The following is an 18,259-nucleotide window of genomic DNA, read 5'->3' as shown; positions in this document are numbered from 1 at the left end:
AATTTAGATCTCCTCATTACATGCAAAGATAAATAGATTATTAAATTTCCTAATTTCTAACTCCAGCATGTTCAAACATGCATGCGAAGTCTTCTTTATTTGGTGGATTCAATTCCAGTGAGCTCTCAGTTCAAGCAGTGCATGAACGGTGCATGGAGAAATTATATCCTCCAACACCCCCTGTAATTTCACCTCAGCTACTACTGCATGCACTTTTGCTCATCAATAAATTCTGAAATGGTTTTCTTGTTTTCAAAATTTATCATAAACTTTTACCCACATGATCACGAACTTTTTCATGTGGTTTCTACCGACCACAGAAACTCATCAGCATAGCAAATCTTCAAATTTATTATTATCATCTATTTCAGTTCTATAAAGTCTTCATACTAACTCAAAATCATATGTTAAATCTTCAAATTCGGATTGAACCTAAGAAAATCCCATCATTCTTTTGGGATGCTCTTAACCACGAGCTCTCCACCATAAAACCACGAGGTGCCACGATTTCCAAAACCCCTATAGCTAAAGCACATGTGAACTGTACCTTCCCCTCCAAAATTAACCATCGTCAGCTTTATGTTGAGTGAAGCGTAAGGATATTGCCATTTACAATTCCTCTCCTTGGTAGTTTTATCATTCTGACTGAATCCGCGCTGATCATCCTCTCATCATTGCAATTAATGCTAATGGTGAGGGATCCCCAAATGTGAATAATCACAAAATCTCTCCAAATATTCCTGACTTCATCATAATTAATCGAAGGGTTCTCCCGCCCACTTGGGTTCCCACCAATAGGCCACCTGTTGTACTTTTCCATATTTCATATTGCACCACAAAGAGTACATTCACTTTCCCATTCTTTTATTTCTTTTATTTCTTTGATGTTATGACCAATTTTAGCTAGGTCATCGGTACATGTGATCCACGTGGATTTCTTAAAGTCCCTCGATCAATGTGTGGATGCTTTGATAGTTAACATAGAATCCCCCTCGATGATGAGCCTATTGATTCTTCTAGTGCTAAGCCAATATTCATGTCGATGCATAGAATGTACAAAATAGAAAATTGTTTCCTTTAATAGCATTCATAGATCCATAAGGAACATACATTATTTGTAAAGACAAATAATCAGGTTTGTTAGAAGGATGGTGAGGGGACAACTTTTATACGTTTCAAAATGAAATACCAAATAATTTTTTTTCTTTTGATTAATGAAATGAAATGAAAAAAGAACACTAATAAAAGTTTATTTTTTAAGAATATGGATAATTTCACTAATGAGTAGACTCTTACATTTATAAATTTTAGATTAAAGTATAAAATTTTGTCATACTTTAAATCAATTTATCCTCACAAGTATTTATTTAATCAAAAATCAATTTGGATGAAGCATATGAACTATCTATTTATTTAAAAATATGTTTTTCTGTTTGATTATTATTTATCATTATTATACAAAAAGGACTTTAGATAAATGTCATCTTTCAAATATATAATAAATAATCATAATGTAGAATAAATAACATAAAAAATAAGTTGATATAATATTTTACATTTATAAAAATAAAAAATAGTCAAAAATACACATTTATCATTTTATATTTTATATTAATTGAAGATTTAATCATTTCATACAACTTCAAGCTTTTACCCTGTAATCGAATAATCTAATAAATCATAATATAAGTATATTCTTTCAACATTATCCATGATCATGTTTAATCCTATATATCTTTTACACACAATCCACTCTCATCTTAATAATAACCAGGAAAATGACAAACGAAGGACGAACTAGACCTTTTTGAAGATAGGACTAGACACGAATCCACCTAACCGCACATGGCGTCTGACTCCGACACATTGCGTAACGCCTCTTATTTGATAAAACATTAGGGTCCTAAAACTACTAGAGCGAACCTTGAACCTAACAAGTTTTACAGTTTTAAACCAACTACACAAAACAACTAGCGAAAGCTAATTCCCTGTAGGAATTACTTTAAATTGTTGAAGGGGCAATTTCCAAGCGATGTTCAGCAGGTGGATTGATTTCACGTTCCTCTGAGCCTGACGGCAAATATTCCAACTGATCGGCGACGGTGGTAAGAGTCTTCTCAGATTTCTCTCTCCCGCGTCTGTCCATTCTCATCAGCGCCTTTGCCTTCCCAGCTACGTAAAGTGCCCTCCCTATGTTGTTTTCATCAGACTCTATCGCCCACTTTCTTGAGTCGGATGCTAATTGAGTTCTCGCTTTTATCATTGAACCATATACAATGTCTGCTAATGCACAGTGTAACTCCTCCAACACTTTATGTAAGTACTCCTCCAACGATTTAGTTGGATCAAGATTGGGAGCAATACTTTTGCATAACTTGTACAAAGCAATTCCTGCTGCAACATTCTTCCAGTTCATGGAATCATACGCTCCTTCGAACTCCTCATCCACATCCTTTTGTTTCTCTCTTTTACCTTCTTCCTCCTCCTCCTTATTCTGAGGACCTCGTTTTTCCGCCTGAGGAGTCTCTGCCTTAGCCTGATCAGGTTTTTCCTTCTCCAGCTTTGCCTCAAGTCCAAGGCAACGAATCATAGCCGACCAAATGTTAAAACCTCTGGGCTTGCTCGCTTTCTCTTTGGCCTCCGTTGCAATCCCATTAATTGCTTCATCTATACGCCAAGGTGTGGGCGGTAGATTCTTTTCCTCCACCTTCTTTTGTATTGTAAGGAAGAACTTATCAGCAGCTTCACACATGATTCCGTCAGCTTCGAGGCCATCAACAAAATCAAGAATCTCCCATGCTTGAGCGTACACCTTCAGATAATCCTTCACTTGTGCATAATTAGAGATTGGATAGAGATGGATGATGAATCTGATCAAGCAAACAGCTGTCATTTTCCAAGATATATTAGATGCCTCTTTAAATTGTTTCTCCACCCCTAACTGCTCATAGTTCTCATTCCTCCACAAATAATTGAATTCTCTAGGCTTTTTTTCATGGAAAACGCTTAGATCTATACCATCTGGCGTTTCGTTGTTCTTATTCCTAAACTTCAACAAGAAATCAACCGACTGTGTACAACTCTTTTCTCCATCAAGATGACCCTGCGTGATCGAGTCCTTAGCTTTTCTAATTGACTTTTTGTTTGCTATCCACAGGCTTTCTGCAGTCTCCCCCAGCATAACCAGCTCTTTCAACATTACTTCATAATTTGGAAACTTCTCGAATTTACTTTCATCGTGCTTGGATAGTATCAAAGCAACCAGCTTATCAGTGAATTTGTTGTGAAAAATTATCAAGGACACCACCCAACATATTTTGCTGAACAATACAATCCCCCATTGCAGCCCCATCACCACATACAGGAGAGTCCAATGTGCGTGGTATTTTGTCGGTGGCTTTGCAATAAGCTTTCCCAGCGTTCTCTTCAGCCTTTGCTCCTGCAGAAGCTTATGCCGTCGTCCATCAATCAACTCTTGGATGTACCTTGTCCAGTAATCTTCAACTCTGCAAACTGAACGCCGGGTACCCTTATGCCATCTTGTGTAGTAACCTGCGGCTATAGCCCATCGCCATCCAATTATTGCCCAACCTATTAGGATGAAACTGACTTGCAGAATAATCACCAATAACTTCATCTTATCAGAGACTGTATCAGTCGTCATAGTGGGATCCTGGTACAGCCATCCTATTATTGAAGTCCAAATTAGTACCGAAAGGACCGTTCCAGCAGAAGAGCTCAAAGGCGACCTGGCAATAATATATTCTGGTGTGTAAGCACGAGCAACGATCCAAGCCTTCAGCACTTCATTTTCAACATCACGCCATTCTTTACTTTCATCCTTACCTTCTTTTAGAATCAGTGGGATCTTTTGAGCAAAAATAACCTGAAACCAAGCAAATTTAACATAAGAGCCCATGTTAGTCGGATTAAAATGGCAAAATGATAATTTAAACGTTTATATATGAAAGTCTTGCGAACTATTTCAATAGGGAAATTCAGAAATGTCATCATCAAAAGTAAAGAGCTGCTTTATACACTGGACTAGTTCATGTGTCAGCACACCTTTTGGGAAGCTAATGGAACAATTGATTGACAATGTCTAAACACTAAATTAAAATGCATATCTTCCAAAGGGGTGTTGGAATAGATGGATTCAACACTTCACATTCGCAGTCAGTTTCAATCAACCTGCAGTGCCAGCTGTATATGTAACAGGCTCAAAGAATGTGAAACTGAAAAAATAAAATGAAAGAGCAAAAATAAAATGCTGAAAATATTGATTTAGATCATTCGAATACACATAGAATTGAAACCAACAATGATATTGAAATCATACTGAATTTCTGAAATGATATGAATATTTGTATGAATAATACTTAATCATTACATTGATGTCTGGGCATCTTTATATAGTTTTATTTTCTCTTACAACAACTACTTACAGGAATAACTTCCTAGCAACTATATATTGAACTAATTTTATTCATCTAATCTAAACACAAAAACTAATCTAATTAATGTAATAAACCTAACATTTCCCCCTTATTACATTAATTCAACAATCATTCTTGCTAACCTGATTAATGTAATAAGTTCAGCATTCCTAAGCTAATAAATGTAATAAGTTCAGCATTCTCCCCCTTATTACATTAATCTAACAAAATTGAAAAGCCTTCACCAAGATGATAAACTTTGATCAAGCTCCTTCACCAATCTTTGAAAGAAATTTGCAACTTCAGATTGCAAAGCCTAATCTTAAGTTGAGCTCCTTCACTAATCTTTCTCTGCAACTTCAGATTTCAAATCCTAATCCTAAAGTTGCCCTCATATCCCAACTTCAAATTGCAAATCTTGAAGTTGGCCTCATAAAAACATTGTTTCTACCTCTTTTACACAACGAGACATAGTTTCTCCACATTTTCACATCTCCATAGAGTGTTCTTGATGCCTCCTTTGGTGCTACACATGAGACGCCTTTCCTCTGAAAGTCCACATCTCCTCTGAGTGTGTCTAATGCCTCCTCAAGTGCCATAGAAACAATCACCACTAATATGTCGTGACGTCTTTCCTTTAAAAATCGACATCTCCTCCGAGTGTCTTAAACGCCATTGTTGAAATCATGCCCCCCCCCCCCCCCCCCCCCCCCCCTCATTCAATAGAAGGAAAATCATGCAGCTAAACCCCCTCTTTTCTTCAGGGACACAAATATATCAATTCCCCTCTTATCTTTAGGGAGGAATTGGCTAAGCCCCAACTTTACAAGAACACAAATAGTGGCTTCTCATGCAATAATCATCTCTAAGCGAGAAGCTAGCTTGAGATGATAGAAATCCTCCAACCTCCATTGCCTCCAGCCTCCTATTTACTTCTATTCTTTATAGCAAAAAAATTGTAGCTTTTTCACCAATCCACATAAAATTTCCCATAGATTTTTTTCAACCAAAAGAAACTGTATCTTAATTTTCCATTTGTAGAATTCAAAACCTTCAAACTTAGCAATAGTAGACATTTTATCCATTTTCTTCTTGATTGATTTGAAAGAAAATCAAGCAACTTAAATAAAATGCACAATAGAAAAGTCAACACTGCTTACAAATTAAAATGCATTCAAGGTTGTATGAAATGGTTCTCCAAGAGCATATGAACCAAAGCAACTTACAAATTATGAAAGGCAAAGAAAAATCTCAGAATCATTCCTCTTGCATTTATAATGAATGCAAAGCCAACTTCACTGTTGCATAAAAACATTATCATCACTGCTGGGCACAACACAATTTCATCTCACCATTAACTCTCCATTTCCTATATACCTTGCTCTAATACCACTATAACAGGCCCAAAGAATGTGAAAATGAAAAAATAAAATGAAAGAGCAAAAATAAAATGCTGAAAATATTGATTTAGATCATTCGGATACACATAGAATTGAAACTAACAATGATATTGAAATCATACTAAATTGCTGAAATCATATGAATATTGATATGAATAATACTTAATCATTATTACATTGATGTCTGGGCATCTTTATATAGTGTTATTTTCTCTTACAACAACTGCTTACGGGAATAACTTCCTAGCAACTATATATTGAACTAATTTTATTCATTAAATCTAAATACAAAAACTAATCTAATTAATGTAATAAACCTAATAGTATACTCCTAGAAATCTGAATATTAGAAATCCACATCTTCCTATGCTATGCCTCATGTAACCATCCACTTGTCAAAAGCCTAGAATCTTCCTCTACTAGGTTGTTCCTAGAAGCCTCTATAAATAAGAGGTAAAACTACAACAAATGTATCTCAATCACAGAGAGTTATGAGTTAATAATATCAATTCTATCTCTTCTGTTCTACTCATATTCTAATTTCTCTCTGTGATATCTAATTTTTAACCTGGTATCCAAGCGTATTTCAATTCAAGGGTTGTCATATAGTTCTTTTCTGTGATAAATGACTATATTAGAGTGTCTATGATTCACAAGCTATGGTAGAATTTGTTTGTGTGAAATCTAATTTATTTTTTGTTGTCCAACTGAAGAAATATTATAAAACATGCTGAAAATCGTAGTAAGCAAGATACTATTGTTTGTGTAGTTCCTAAAAAAATTATTGAGTAATTTGGGCTTTATGTTGGCTGTTATATCTATGGTTTTTATTCAATTTGAGTGTCTTGGTATAGAAAATAGTTGGGAGATGGTATGTTAAAGTTTGTTTTTATGATCACCCAATGAAGATGATATGGGATGTAAGTGTATGAATTGGCAATAAGTGATGTGTCTATCTAAATGAGAAGGCTATGTTGTTAAGTTTAGTCATGTAATAGAAGATTATTGAATCAAATATCCCTCAAGTGAGTATTGTACCTAATCTATTGTAAGAGATGCATTATCAGTTGTGCCTAACACCTCAAAAGTTTTTACATATTGATGAACTATGTATCTAAAAAATATTTCTAGTGAACTAGAAAGCATAGTCATTGGGTACCCATGTGACTTAGTAGATGGGTTATTTTTCATATGGACTCAATATTAGTGTGCATGAGAAAAGTTTAGAGTTGGTTTCCCCATCATTAGAATGTTTTTTAGATGAATAATGGTTTGTGGTAAGCCAAAACCACTTGTTTAAGTAAATAACAGTTTGTGCTAAGGCAAAACCATTTTTTAAGGTGAAGAATGATTTGTGGTAAGCCAAAACCATTTGTTTAGGTGAAAAATCTAAGAGTCTTGAAGGGTTTGTGGTAAGCCAAAACCAATTGTTTGGGTGCAAAACCTAATTTTTTTTTTGAAGGGTTTTTGGTAAGCCAAATCCACTTGTTTGGGCAAGAAAATTGAAAGCAAATCAATTGTATTAGCTGGGGAAAATCTCAAATGGTTATGGGCAAACTAGTCAAAAACCCACATCATAATGACATGGGGAACAAAGTGATAGTGATAAGGGGAGCACAACTCTTATGTTGTAAATGGGTACTTAAGAAGGCTTAATGCCTGGACCCATCCTATTTGAATTATTTCATTGTTATAATTTCTCCCACAAACAAAGTCTTTTGTGACAGAAATTAAGGGAGGTTGTTGGAATAGACGGATTCAACACTCCACATCCATAGTCAATTTCAACTGAATTATTTTGCTAGTTATATACTCCTAGAAATTTGAATATAAGAAATCCACATCTTCTTATGGACTGAGTCCTACACCTCATGCAATCATCCACTTGTCAAAAGCCTAGAACCTTCCTCTACTGGTTTAGTTGCTAGAAGCCTTATAAATTAGAGGTAAAACTACAACAGATGTATCTCAATCATAGAGAGTTATGAGTTAATAAAATTGGTTCTATTTCTTTTGTTCAACTCATACTCTAATTTCACTTTACACATAATATTCTTTTCTCAAACATTTTAAAACTTTCCTTATGTATATTATACTTTAGTTTACTTTTTAGCTACTACCTAGTTCATAGGTCAGCGATGATTAGTTCTCTTTAAAAAAACAATCACTTGGCTGGCCACACAAGATCTCTACAATGGAATTCATGTACAAATTGCAAAGGAAATTCCCATCTTGGCAATAATGGTACTTTCCCTTTAATTTTTATGATCAAGGAAAATATAAGTTTAAAAGGAAAGCAAAGAAGGTATGATTGTGAAACAAATAGAAAATAATCTGTTTGTATTTTTAAAGAATATATTTCTACTTCCAATCAACATATAATAAGTAATTATAAAATTAACAAAAGTAGACTAAATATTAATTATTAGTATAAATATATATATGATAAAAGTACACTAAATATTAATTATTAGTATAAATGTATATTTAACAAATTATCTAAGTTTTTTCATTGTATTAAATTTTTTACTATTAATATTGTTGAAAATATTGATAAAGATAAAAAGTAATATCAATATAGAATAGTAATGTCTAAATCACAAGAAATCGAAAGAGCCCTAAATATTCCACAAGAATTGAATGAATGTACACTAGATAGCATCATAACATAAGCTCCAGTTTCTGAAAATGATTATGTCAAGAGTTTTTTCCATGAATTACACTCTGTGATCTGTCATCACGATTAGAAGAGAGTTGAAGTTAGAAAACAATAAATAAAGTGATATATCATCAGGATTAGAAGAGAACTGAAGGAGAAAACAATAATTCTGTTTATTTTTTTCTCCTTCAGCTCTCTTCTAATCGTGATAATGGATCACAAAGTGTGATCTCAAATAGTGATGCAAAAAACTTTAACACAATATTTCACGAAACTGCAACTTACTACATGATAGATTGTAGAAAACTAACATCTTTAAAGCATCATAGAATGAGTACCATCAACTTAAATCCATCTGTATAGAAATTATTGAAAACAGAGTTATCTCCTTAGAATTGTAAAAATTGATTATCTGAATACTTATATGCTAGGCCAACCGAATTACTTTTTATACCAGTGAAAACATTTAATATAGATTATCACGTAAAACAAAGAAGTGAGTTATGATTCAAGGTAACAAGATTTGTTATCACTGTTCTACTTTAATTTTAAGAAAAACATGATATCACAATTTATTACTACCTCATAAAGTTAAATCGTTTAATTATCTACGAAATCTATTGAACAAATTAGTATTGATTGTCTGGATAGAATTCTGGAAGAAGAATATATTAAAGGCAATTCGAAGAAAAACCCCTAGGAGTAGGAGGGTTGTTCTGAAATAGGGTTACATACCTGAATACCCCCGCTGGCTATGTTGGCGCAGCCTAGGAGAAGAATGAGTAGGGTGAAAGAGAGAGATAATAGGACCGCCGATCCAATGAAGAGTAGCTCGCTCGAACCCTTGTCAGTGGGCCATAGAGACAAAAGAGTTGTCAAAGATCCGCCTGAGTAGGAATTGAGAGTGTATAGTTCAGTCGTCATTTGACCGAGGATTGTGATCCCCAAGGCGGCTATCTTCCCCCAGAACTCCTTGGAACCCCTCGCAGCCATACTTGGCAGCAGATATGCCATCACCACACACACCATGAGTCTCCCACTGTGGATCATCCACAATGCACTCTTTTTCAACTTGTTACCTTCCCATGCATCCTCAGATAATGCACTCTTCCCGCTAAGTAAGTTGAGCAGCTGGATTATCAAAGCACTCAGCACAAGAAAATGGGAAGGAACCCAGTGAGCTTGCCTAGTGTACGCTGTAAATGCATCCAGTACAATGAATACGAGATATATCACTACCACAAACAACAGTATTGATATCCTTCCAATCTCACTGCCCTCCATGATATTTACCGCAGTTATACCAAAAACACACTATGCTCCTTGGAGGAAATAAGCTCACGTATTTATATACTCAGCTTTGGCAGAACAGGAAAAGAGTAAAGATAAAGATTTCAAAGCATGCTGGAAATTAAAGAGCTGCTTTGAGTTAATTTGTGCTATGTTCTTTATGAGTCGCGTCAGAACGGGCCAAGGAATAAAGATAAAAAGTTAAAAGAGAGTTGGAAATTAGAGACTGATTCAAATCAATTTACACTTCGTTCTATGTTGAGTAAGACGGCTGATTATTTTAGTTGGATAGGAAAAGACTAAAGATGAAATTTAAAATAATATTAGCAATTATAGAATAACTTTTACAAATTCAGTGCATAGAGTATTGGAAATTAAAGAAATATTTCGAATAAAATCATACTTTTGTGATTTTTTTTAATATAAAAAAAGGACTATTCATCATTAAAAAATTATACTTTTTTCTATGCTGAGTTGGGCTGATTGATTAGTTCTTATGAACATTTGAGTCTGAAAATTATCTTCCATTTTGCGCAAACCGTACACAATTATCACCTCAGCATCTCTTCTTTAACACAACACATATCATACGTCACACGCGACTTTGTCTTTTCCAATTGTCGGAATATGATGTCTACCAATTATTTTTTAAATATCCGTCAGACCTAGTGACCTAAGATCATTTTAATTCCGCTAAGTCGAATACTATTGATAAGTAGAATACTATTGGTAAATTGAATTTTTTATTTAAAGTATCTCTAATGTTGAAAACCGTATATACATGTTATTTTTAGCTGTTTATTTATTGAAGTTCGATTGAAATTTGCAATCATTTCAAACTTTCAAAATAAAAGAATACGAGTTTATTTTATATTTTTTTGGGGCTATAGGCAAGTGAATTTTTAATGCATAAATAATTAAAGAAGCTTCATTTTGGACGTTGGAAAGTTAGTTTTTATATAACATTTTTGTTTTGTTTTGTGTAATGTAGTTATTAAGAACATTCAAAATATTTAATAGAAGAAAAACATTAGAGGTGGAAACTTATTGGTCTATTTAGAAGAACTTGTGCATTGATAGATTTTTTTAAATTTTAATTGAAGAGCTTTAAAATCCACCTACAAGCCATCATAATCAAGGCTAGACATGGTGGAAAGATGAGAAAAAGACATTTTGTGCATACTCATGAGGTTTACATTTAGAATGACCCATACATCAACATAATTCCAAAATTCCGCTTGGAGGCACATGGTTGAATCCATGTATAGATTATTAGATTGAAGATTAGACCTGACCCTGAGACTAGCAAAAGGTCTCTATATGTGGGCCCATCAATCTAGGAAATTTCATCATTCTTTTACCAACAACATTCTAGTAGCAAGACCACACCATGCAAATGTTTCAAACAATATAGCTTTAGGTGTATTTTTTTGGAATAGGCCAAGCTTGATAAAAACCAATCGTGATTATAGAAGCATCATTGTCAAGTTCTTTAAAGAACCCTCTAGGTAAGAATCCAAAAAAAAATGCTTCTATACAAATACATATGCAAGGGAATCCAAAAAACTCTTAGCTATTGAATGGCGGGGAGTATGAATCAAGGAAATAAGTCTCAATACCTCACATTTCCAAAGGGGTTGTATATAGTTCTATACATCAAGAGGGGGTCAAGGAGAAAGATCCTTTCTAAATTGACCCCAAGGTTCTTAGATCATAGTAGGCTAAGGTAATCCAATTGATAGAGGAGGACTAGTCACCACATATGTGGAGCTAGATAAAAAATTATCAAATTCCTTAAAGCCCTTGTCAGAGGAAAAGGTTAATTTAATTTAATTAATTAAAATACATTTTCTCCCTTCTTAAGATTTCACTTTATGCATTTATGCATTCTCATTTAATAATTAATTAGTAATTATTAAATAACATTGGTTTCGATGTCCTACTATTAAGGATAGATCATTTGTAATTATCTTGCATCTTTTACATTTCTAAGAATACAATTTGCATATTTTTAGAGCAAACCCTTGCCTCTTCTTGTCTTTTTCTTCTTTGTGATAGGTTTTTAAATGCAGGTATTATTCAGGCTTTGTGAATTTGTATTGCGTATTACTCAAATCCTTCATGGTATCAGAGCCAAATTTGTTGTAGCTTGTTCAATATTTGGAGAAATAAGAGAAAAAGAGTTTGACAGAATAGATCTAACATTTTTTGGGCATTTTTCTTTGATTTTTGGAGGTGTGACGATGGCAATTTAGAAAAAATAATTATAGAGGTGGTTTTCAAACGACAATATCTCATTCATACAGACTCCTTTTTCCTAACAATTTTTGTTTTGTTTTGGGGTTGAATTTTGTGGTCTACACATTGGTGTAGGTTGTTTGTGATCTCGAGTTTTGAATTTTTCTGAAAATCATAAATCCTTATTTTGCAACTTCAAATACTTCATTCAGGCTCATATGGACACATATTCAAGTGCTATTCTTTTTAAAAGTGCATGATTTGTTGTCTACTATCTAGATTTGGTATTAGTTTAGAATAATAATAAGTGGACATAATACTTTAGCATTTGGTCTCTTTTTGGCCTACAAAAAATAAGTATTTGTGATTCACATCTAAAGTTTTTTTGCTGTTCTCTCATTTATATGCATTCCTTCTAATAGCTGGTGTTCGGTGTTTTGCATTGTGGGGGGTGTTTTGTCATATTTTTTCTATTATTTACTTATGTAAACTAGAACTATATTAAAAAACAACTCCACACCTTTTAATACAATGGCCAAAACCTCTTCTTGTCTAGACCTTTTGACCCATCATAATTATGACACATAGAAGACCTCGATGACATGGCTTCTCTGATCAAAAGGGTTGTGGTCTTGTTTAGATCCAGTGTAGCTAGTTTTATAGAGACCTTTTGAGGTCATGTAGCACAGGAACATGATGGATCAGGCAATAAGATTGATTTCTTTATAGGTCTCTGACAATCTACAATTTTAGCTTAGCGGATGCAATACCCCTCTAGCTATGTAGACCAAGCTTGAAGGTTTGTTTGGTATAGTGAGTGAGTTCAGGGCACTTCAAATTGATGCAGAGCTTACCTCACTTATACTAGATTCTTTTGCCTCCATTGAGGACTTCTTGATGAAATTCAAGCAACTAAGATCTTTATTGTAGGGTTGTGGGAAAATGAAGACTGACATAGACTGTATCTACTTAATTCTTTCTAAGCTTCATGGAAACTTTCAAAATTTTTCTTCTACCTGCTATTCAACCAAAGATTCTTTGGGGAATAGATTTACCATGCCATCATTTGAGGTTTCTTGTTATAGAATGACTTGAGAGAAAGGTAAGCTCTCTCAGTGGGATTCCCTCACAGGCTCACAAAGTCATGCATTGGTAGCTCGACCATCTTTAGGGATGAAGGAGAAGACTCAAAAATCTCATTCTACAGAGTCTTAAATTGATTCTAGCACTCACAATTCATCTAGGTCACCTCCTCCTAAAGAGGCTAAATCAAAGACAAAATGACAAAAATGTGCTTATTTTAATATGCCTAATCATGATGAGTCTTATTGCTATGAGAAGAAGTTAGATGGCTATACCAAACAGGTTTTAGATTTGATAGCTCTACTTCAGAAGAGAAGCATTGATATTTCTTTTACTTTTTACAGACCTTCATCATCATCATCATCATTTCAGTCAGATGGTGAAGATATGGGAAAGGGTCATGCACTATGTGCAACTACTATCCCTCATTCTTCTGGTTGGTTATTGGATTCAGGTGCTTCACACCATATGATATCTTCTCAGGATTTGTTCTCTTCTTTAGAGGCTTCTCCTACTTCATACATTTTGATGGGGAATAACACTATTATTGCATTATGTGGGAAAGGTTCTATTGACATTGATGATGGTACATTTCATGATGTACTTTGTGTAGACACCTAAATTTGATTACACTATTTTAGTAATCCTATTTAGTTATCTAAAAAGGCATTATTAATTAAATTTCTATTTAATTAATCCTTTGTCATCCCCTAGTTGATTAATTTAATTAATCATCTATAGTCCTAATTGATAAATCAAATAATCTATTATTTATCAATTAAATCCTATTCTTCTATCTAATTCCAATAATCCCCATTTATTAAATAAATCTATTTGATAAATGAAATCCTCAAATTCAAAAAAACCCTAACCTATCTCTAATCCTCCATTTAGCCTAATCCACCCCATCCACCCATACTAACCAAGCTTAGCCACTAACTCACCCACCCTCATTAAATGCCATCCACTTGCACATCTCTAACATCCCTAAGCTAATCCTAAACCCAAGCCTAATCCACCCCCTAATGTTGTCACATTCCTTAAACAAGTTTAAGACTTTCCTAATCCAAACCAAAGTCTGCCCTCAAAAAACCCAACCACTAAGTCATGAGTGCTCTTACAAAACATAAAGACTCTTACAAGCCCACTCATGAATCTTACACCCATCTTCCACACTCTTCCCTCTTCCACACTCATTCCTCTTACATCCCTCTTACATACTCAACCCCACTCATCATGCCTTTAACCAACCCTTTACCCTACCCTCTCACACTCATCCTCCTTGTGAGAAGTGTCACCTTCCCATTAGTGCTAAACAAGCACAATCCATGTGCTCTCTTTTGAGTGCATCCTAGCCCTCCTTAAGCCTTCATCCATCCTTGCATCTAAGCCCTCCATCCCTCTACCCCTTAGCCTATAAATTGAATCCCATCCCAAGCCATTTCATCAACAATCTTTGAGCTAAAGTTACCATGCTATTTTGAGAACCAAAGCCATCAATATTACCCTTATAATGCCAAATTGAGAGCTCACAAAGCTACCAATTCGCCATTACCCATCTCCATTGAAGCAGCTTTTGAGCATCTTGAGCATACATCCACAGCAAAAGGACACATCTACAGAATCAAGAAAGCATGGAGTGTTTTCTCTTGTGAGGTTTGCACTTGTTTGCTTTCTTTGTCTAAGCATATATGTGAATTTAGTTTTTGGTTTGTGAATGTTTACTTTATTTGTTAATGTTCTTTGCATACTAATTCTTGTTCTACACTTTGTGTTCCATCTTTTTCCTCTAATCTTCTCTCTATTTATTAGATTAGACATAGTGGGACATGAAAGACAATTAATTTTGCACTAGATTTAGTGTACATCAGAGATAACTTGAGACATGCACTATTATTGCTACAGGGACTATTGATCATGCTTCCCGCCTATATTCCTTCTCACATTTTGGTCCACCATATCCACTATCAGAGACTCACTCTTTTTTACCATGAGAGTCTATTGAGGTGAAATCAGGTTGCTTGAACTTATGTGTTGTTCTTGAGATTAGTGTTATGACTTCTACACCTCCACCTCCTATTTAGATTCCATCTCTTGCACATGATTACTCTTGAACATTGCCTACTATTGTAGCTCCAATCATTGAGCAACCTACTATAATTGTTGAGGATATATCAGAGGACACACATCTCCTCTCAGATGATAGATTCAACACAGTTATTATTCCACCTAAATTGGAGATTCCATTTTAGGATTCTCATACTTTCTCCTTTGAGCATTAGTAGGACTTCCAGTTGCACTTTACATGCCTGGGTTTTATCATCCTTATCTATTTCCATTTTTTCCTTTAGATTGTAGCCACATTGGTATGTTCATCAACATAGGAGTTCTGCCATTTTGGTGGGGCTATGGAGCCTCGAGCTTCTATCATGGAGGCTTTCATTGTACTTATGGTCTTGAGAGATTCTCTTTAGATGTTTCATTTGTGCATTCCTTTCTATCTCTTTTTGGAGTAGAGTTTTTCCCACTGGGCTTTCTTTATTTATCTATTTTATAGTGATTTGATTGTGACTGGGTACCTCATCACACCTTGTTGCTAGGACAAAAGTTTTCTTTCCTCATTGCATTGTAGATTCCTTGCTCTTTCTACATTGTTTCTCATCTTAAGGGCGGGTGTTAGAGAAAAATATTAATTTAATTAAATTGATTAAATTACTTTTTCTCCCTTCTTAAGATTTTTCTATTTATGCACTTATGCATTCTCATTTAATAATTAATTACTAATTATTAAATAGCATTTAATTTTTAGGTTACCCTTTTTGGGTTTCAATCTCCTACTATAAGGATAGATCATTTGTAATTATCTTGCATCCTTTTCATTTCTGATAATACAATTTGCATATTTTTAAAGAAAACCCTTGCCTCTTCTTGTGTTTTTCTTCTCTATGATAGGTATTCTTCAAGCTTTGTGGGTTTGTATTACGTATTGCTCAAATCCTTCAGGTCTAACAAGTATGAGAATAAATCCAATCTCAATCCAGTCTTTGAATATGAAAGAGGACAATACAAAAGACATCTAGAAGGTAAATTAATAGAATTGACTAAAGAGAATTAAGTACTTACCACAAAGAGTGAAGGTATTTGCATCTATATTTCTAGCTTCTATATTATTTAAAACAATGGGAAAACCTTTCATGTAGACCTAAAACTGCAAGATCTGCAAAATTGAGAAAGCTTTTGACTTTAAGACAAAGATGAATTTTTGGAAAACAATGACTTTTTGAGACTGACATTACTTTTGAGATGGAGAAGAAATGCATTGGCAAATTGTGAAACTCATGACTCATCTCTAATATTTAGCTGAATGGGTATCTAGACCATACACTATTCAATCTCTGAACATCTATAAATATCTAACAATGGATGTTTGGGTGGCTGTCTAGGGTTTTTATTCAATGTAAATGTGCGTGATTCTCATTTTTGAGCTTTGAAATCATGCAATGCTAAGATCTAAATCCCTACATGAAATCTATAACATGTAAATTGCAATTAAAATTAAAATTGAGAATGAAGTGAGAATCTACATAGATTTGAGGAAAACCAAAAAATCATACCAAGGCTCAAAGGCCAAAGTACTGTAAGACACACTCACAATCTATATTTGTTACTCCATGAATGAATCTTGATTTCCTCAATGATAACTTGAATAACAAAGCAAAGAAATCTCTTGCTTCAAAGGATGATTCAAGTCTTTTTTGCATTCACACTATTGGCTTTTGTTTTGATAGAATGTTAACAACATCTTACAACATCAGGATACCTAGGAATTAGCTAGAGACTATAATGGGCATTCTTAGAAGAAAAATAAAAGGATCAACTAATGAGACTTTGATCTCTTCTCCACTTTGAACTTTGCAAAATTTAGGTGTGTATACCTAGGAATTCACTCTTTATCTATTTAGAATTCAAACACTCAACATTAATTCCAATATAACAAATGATTGAGGCTTAGTTATTCTAATTCTAGGATTGCAAAAGAGATGATAAGTAGCTAGTTTATCAAACCCTAAACACCATGAATCAAGCATAAGCTTACTTTCTAAATATGCAATAATAAAATAGTAAAATGATTGATTTATGTGAATTTTTGCACTATATAAGATATTCCAAACTAGGTCAAATTCAAAGGATAAACAATGCCTTATCTATTGGGCTATTAACAAATTCAAATTAGGCATCTACTTTTGGATCTATCTTAACATTTTGTGAGAAGGTTATCAATATTCACTTCTAGAACTCATACTTATCAAAATCTTCAATGAAAACCATGAAATTCTTCCAATTTACATTAAGAATTTACATAACCCATTAGATTATTAGAAAAAGTAAACTGAAATTTAATGAAATTTTCTTATTAACTCTTGGAGAATAAATGGAGATAAAAGAAGTGACAAGATCTAGAATGAAAATATAGCTTTCTACATTTTGCATTAACTTCTTTGAAATGTATACAATCCAATGACAATCCCTATCAGAAGACAACTCAGTTGGACCAACAACTATTAACTTTTTTCATTCATACTTTGGAACAAAATCTTATAGTATACATGGACTGACACATAAATGAACATAACTCTATTCAGAATAAAATTCTTGGACCCTCACTCCACATCTTGAAAATCCTTTTATAGAAAAAAAGATTGAAACAAGCTTCTAATGGGAGGAATCATGCTAAAAAACAAGATACAACAATAATTTTCCATATAAGACAAAACAATTACAAAAAGAATGTTGGAGATAGCCAAAATTTGAATAGTTGTGAATCTAGATGTTAGGGATCAACTTTGTAGTTCTTAAAGAGAGTATAACCAAAGTAGGTGAACTAAAAAGATATGGTATATCTATCAAGTAGTTGTCCTTGCTCCTGGTGTTCTTTGACTTTGTGTTGCTCATTTAGTCATTGTCTCTAGATGGAATTGCCTTTATAATCACTATCACCTCCTAGATTGTAATATATGACTCTTCATCTAGCCAGGTGGCTTTTCTAAGTGTATTTAGCCTAGTTAGACACTTATTCCATTTAGCATCTATGAGCACCCTAACCTCTGCAACTATTTTATTAATGTCCACCTCTAGCTTATAAATAATCTCAT

At 33.9% G+C, this 18,259-nt stretch overlaps 1 protein-coding gene across 2 annotated transcripts; it reads right to left on the bottom strand.

The window, feature by feature from the left end:
* Positions 1-1,648: 1,648 nt before the first annotated feature.
* On the bottom strand, positions 1,649-9,787 carry LOC149544543 (uncharacterized). Of its 2 annotated transcripts, none has more exons than XM_089796411.1 (2): positions 9,231-9,787; positions 1,649-3,886 (listed from the first exon to the last, which is right to left on the bottom strand). In XM_089796411.1, the coding sequence occupies exons 1-2, from the start codon at positions 9,777-9,779 to the stop codon at positions 2,003-2,005; spliced, it is 2,433 nt and encodes an 810-aa protein (XP_089652537.1). In that variant the 5' UTR covers positions 9,780-9,787; the 3' UTR covers positions 1,649-2,002. The 2 variants fall into 2 exon arrangements, with proteins under 2 accessions (XP_089652537.1, XP_089652538.1); XM_089796412.1 differs by having other exon boundaries at positions 1,649-3,868.
* Between the last annotated feature and the right edge of the window lie 8,472 nt (positions 9,788-18,259).

The sequence above is a fragment of the Cupressus sempervirens genome, chromosome 8 (genome assembly GCF_028749045.1).
Source record: "Cupressus sempervirens isolate cs-2001-9-10 chromosome 8, ASM2874904v1, whole genome shotgun sequence".
Taxonomy (NCBI): Eukaryota; Viridiplantae; Streptophyta; class Pinopsida; order Cupressales; family Cupressaceae; genus Cupressus; species Cupressus sempervirens.
This window is presented reverse-complemented; position numbering and strand designations above follow the sequence as displayed.